This window comes from Danio aesculapii, chromosome 20, assembly GCF_903798145.1.
Source record: "Danio aesculapii chromosome 20, fDanAes4.1, whole genome shotgun sequence".
NCBI classification, from domain to species: domain Eukaryota; kingdom Metazoa; phylum Chordata; class Actinopteri; order Cypriniformes; family Danionidae; genus Danio; species Danio aesculapii.
This window is the reverse complement of record NC_079454.1, coordinates 5,475,645-5,478,963: the sequence shown is the minus strand read 5'-3', so window position 1 is coordinate 5,478,963 and position 3,319 is coordinate 5,475,645. Positions and strand designations below refer to the sequence as shown.

The following is a 3,319-nucleotide window of genomic DNA, read 5'->3' as shown; positions in this document are numbered from 1 at the left end:
GAGAACAAATAATGTTCATTTCTGCATGTCAAGCCACACATTTAAGCTTCTGTTTATATGTGAACAAAGCCCACGCTATATTGTTCAGCATTGTTTTTAAACCTGTCATATCTCTTCAAATGACTAATTAAACCAACTTAAACATGTTGAATTATGTTTAGATCTCTTGAGAAAGTATCAGAAATTGTGCATTTGATATACAGTGGGGGGAAAAATATTTAACACGCCACCATTTTGCTCGGAAAACATATTTTTTAGGGGTGCTGTTGACTTCTCCAGATGTGGGTAACCAAAGAAATACATATTTGCAAAGACAACAATATTAATTAGCTTACAAATTAACTTGTGTAATAAAAAAAAGTGTTAAACACATAAAGAAAGGACGGTGTAGTAAGGCTGTGATAGTCCAGACAGCAGCTGAAATCTCTTAGTAGTTCTTCAGGAACCCTCTGTCCCTCGTCATTGTAAATTAATATCAGCTGCTTCAGTCCAACATCTACATTATCAGGATGATGAAGATGAAACCAGAGTGGAAACCAGACGATCCAAAACAGTCAAGGAAACTCTCGAATGCTTTCAGAGAAAGAAAATCAATCTGTAGAATGGCCCAGCCAATCACCTGACTTGAATCTAATAGAAAATACAATATAAAGATCAGATTTGATAAACGAGACCCACAGAACCATCAAGATTTTTACACTCTGTTGAAGTGTGTGAAAACAATCACACCTGAGCAATGCATGTGACTTCCTTCTCCATCTGAGAGACATGTTTAAGCTGCCATCACCAAAAAAATGCCTTTTATATGAAGTATTAAACAAATTTCAGTCATTTAGTACATTATCCTAGTGTCATTTCATTGTTATTAACTAATTTTTTCAGATTTGTTTTGTTTTAATGTTTGTATTGTTTGGGTTTTTACCAAAATCTGGTTCTATTCCATGTCATCAGCTCCTTTAGAATATTTTTTCCCAGAAAAAAAAATTGTGTTGAATACTTTTTCCCCCTCACTGTAAATGTATTTTTGAGCATCTTAACAACAACAAGATTATTTTAGTAGCTTTGACACAAATAAGTGTCCATGGAATGTAGAATTGGTGATGACTTTAGATGCTGCATTGTTCTTCCAGACAAACTTGATGGTCTGGTTGGCGGAGGCAAGAGAAAACGGGACGCTGGATTGTCCGGCATGGAAGACTTTCTTCAGCTGCCTGATGACTATGCCACTCGCATGTCTGAACCTGGCAAAAAGAGGGTAAAGCATTTCATTTCATTTAAAAGAAATGTCCTTTTCTTCTTTGGGGTCGTGTGTTTAGTTCTGTTTTGAATGTTCTTGAGCTTTGCAGATTGAGCGTCATCTTTTGAAAAGGATTGAATTGTTGGTCTGTATTTTTTATGTTAACGAACAAGACTTGATCCTAATTTCTGATTATCAGTTTGATGAATAGTTTAGTTTTTGTTAGTTTAGGAAGGGTCATGAGCTTTTTTTTTTTTTTTTAAATGAACTTTTAGCACTCATCAAACTCGCTGATCTTGCAGGTGCGCTGGGCTGATCTCGAAGAGCAGAAGGATGCCGACCGAAAGCGAGCGATTGGTTTTGTTGTCGGTCAGACAGACTGGGAAAAAATCACGGATGAGAGCGGCCAGCTTGCTCAGAGAGCTCTCAACCGCACCAAGTATTTTTAGGAGATTTTGTAATGACGTATGTACAGAGTTTAGGGTGAGTATCTTGTCAATCTACTTTTTTAAGAGAAAAAAACAAAGACTCATTGCGTTATGTTGATAGAAACCTAGAGCCATTTTGTTTTCAACTTTTGCTATTAGCTTACTCGTATCATTAAGGGTGTTTTTACAATTGAAAAATATATTTAATTAAATTATGTAAGGCTGTTCTCATTTATCAAAGCAGACCTTTTCATATGACTTCACCATTGATCAAAATGAATAAATATTTATTAGGGATGGTCCGCAATAACCCAACATTATATTTGGAAACCGATAACCGCTATATCGGCTGATAATTACAAATATGAATTTTTCTGCGTGATTATAAAGATATAGCAAGAAACACTAATTGCTTTTACTTTTAAAATGTAGCTGTTCTAGATGTCACTGCTGATGTATTGTCCTGCATCTCACGTAAATTCTTCTGAAGTGCTCGTTTTCTATGTGCATCGGTGTCATATCAGTGCGTCAGGATCAACTGATGTTTATTTTTCGTTCGGTTTGAGAGATTGTTTGTGTATTTGAGCACAGTTGCCAGTTCATAAAATGAACTGAAAGAAAAAAGTGCCTTAAATAAAGTGTGAGATCTCATTAGGACCATTTTTAGGTGTAGAATCCAACAAAAAATAAAGAGAACATCTTGACTTGACTTCATTCATTAAGTCCAACCAGTGATTATAACAACTGTCATTATACAAGTTACATTATACAATTCACTCTTTGTGTATTTTTAATATATATTGTTTTTTGTGCAGGTCACCAATTCATGAAATCTTCATTAAAGTGTGCTGCCTGATGAAGAAAGAGGATCGACTCTTCAGAAGCTGGCTCTTAGTCATCGGTCGATCCTGTAGTAAACAATAAATGGCCTTGGTATAATATTTGGAATACTGTAAATCCTTTTTGTTTTATCCAGTCTTATTTTAATAGGTTGAACTTTGTGTAATGTTTTGTAGCAGTGATGCATTTGATTGTAGGTGTTCTTTTTATTTTATTTCATTCGTCTAGTTTGACCTTGATATGTTATTATTGTAGTTTACATACATGTACACACTCAATAAAGCTTATAAAACGGTCTCATAATAACCCATCATACAGTCATTTTTCACTTGGTTGCTGTTAAAAGGCATTTAAAAAAAAACTGAATTGTGTAATTTTAGTTTCTGGCTAATCTTGAAGAAACTGGTCAGGGGCTAGTTGCATAAACCTAGCCGCATGTTTGACTAACTAGATATTTGCCAAGAAGTAAAAAGTCATCAGTGATAAATTTTGATGAAACTTTAAAAGGTATCGCAGTCGTGAAAAAATGGTGACTAACTTTTGAATCCTAATCTAAGTGGTTTATGCAACCAACCCCAGCTTCAATGCTTGATAATTCAGTATTGCATTTAGGTTTCTGGTTTCTCATGTGGCAGTCAATATAGATTGACGGGTCTATTTTTGTGCAGTTGACCTGATGCTTATTTGGTTTGCCACATAAGTTGCCTGGAAACTGTAGTAATTGTTATACAACTAATTTTGTATACATTGAAAAATATCTATGTAAGCCTGAAAACCTTTTCATGTCTTAATATGAGCTTCAAATCCAAAATAA

General features: G+C 34.7%; 1 protein-coding gene across 1 annotated transcript in view; it reads left to right on the top strand.

Moving 5' to 3' along the window:
• ylpm1 (YLP motif containing 1) overlaps positions 1-2,826 on the top strand; it is a 24,554-nt gene extending 21,728 nt beyond the window's left edge. Inside the window, 3 exon segments of the mRNA XM_056480967.1 lie at positions 1,131-1,255; positions 1,540-1,720; positions 2,481-2,826. Coding sequence (XP_056336942.1) covers positions 1,131-1,255; positions 1,540-1,686 — 272 coding nt within the window. The 3' untranslated portion in view covers positions 1,687-1,720; positions 2,481-2,826.
• The last annotated feature ends 493 nt before the right edge of the window (positions 2,827-3,319 follow it).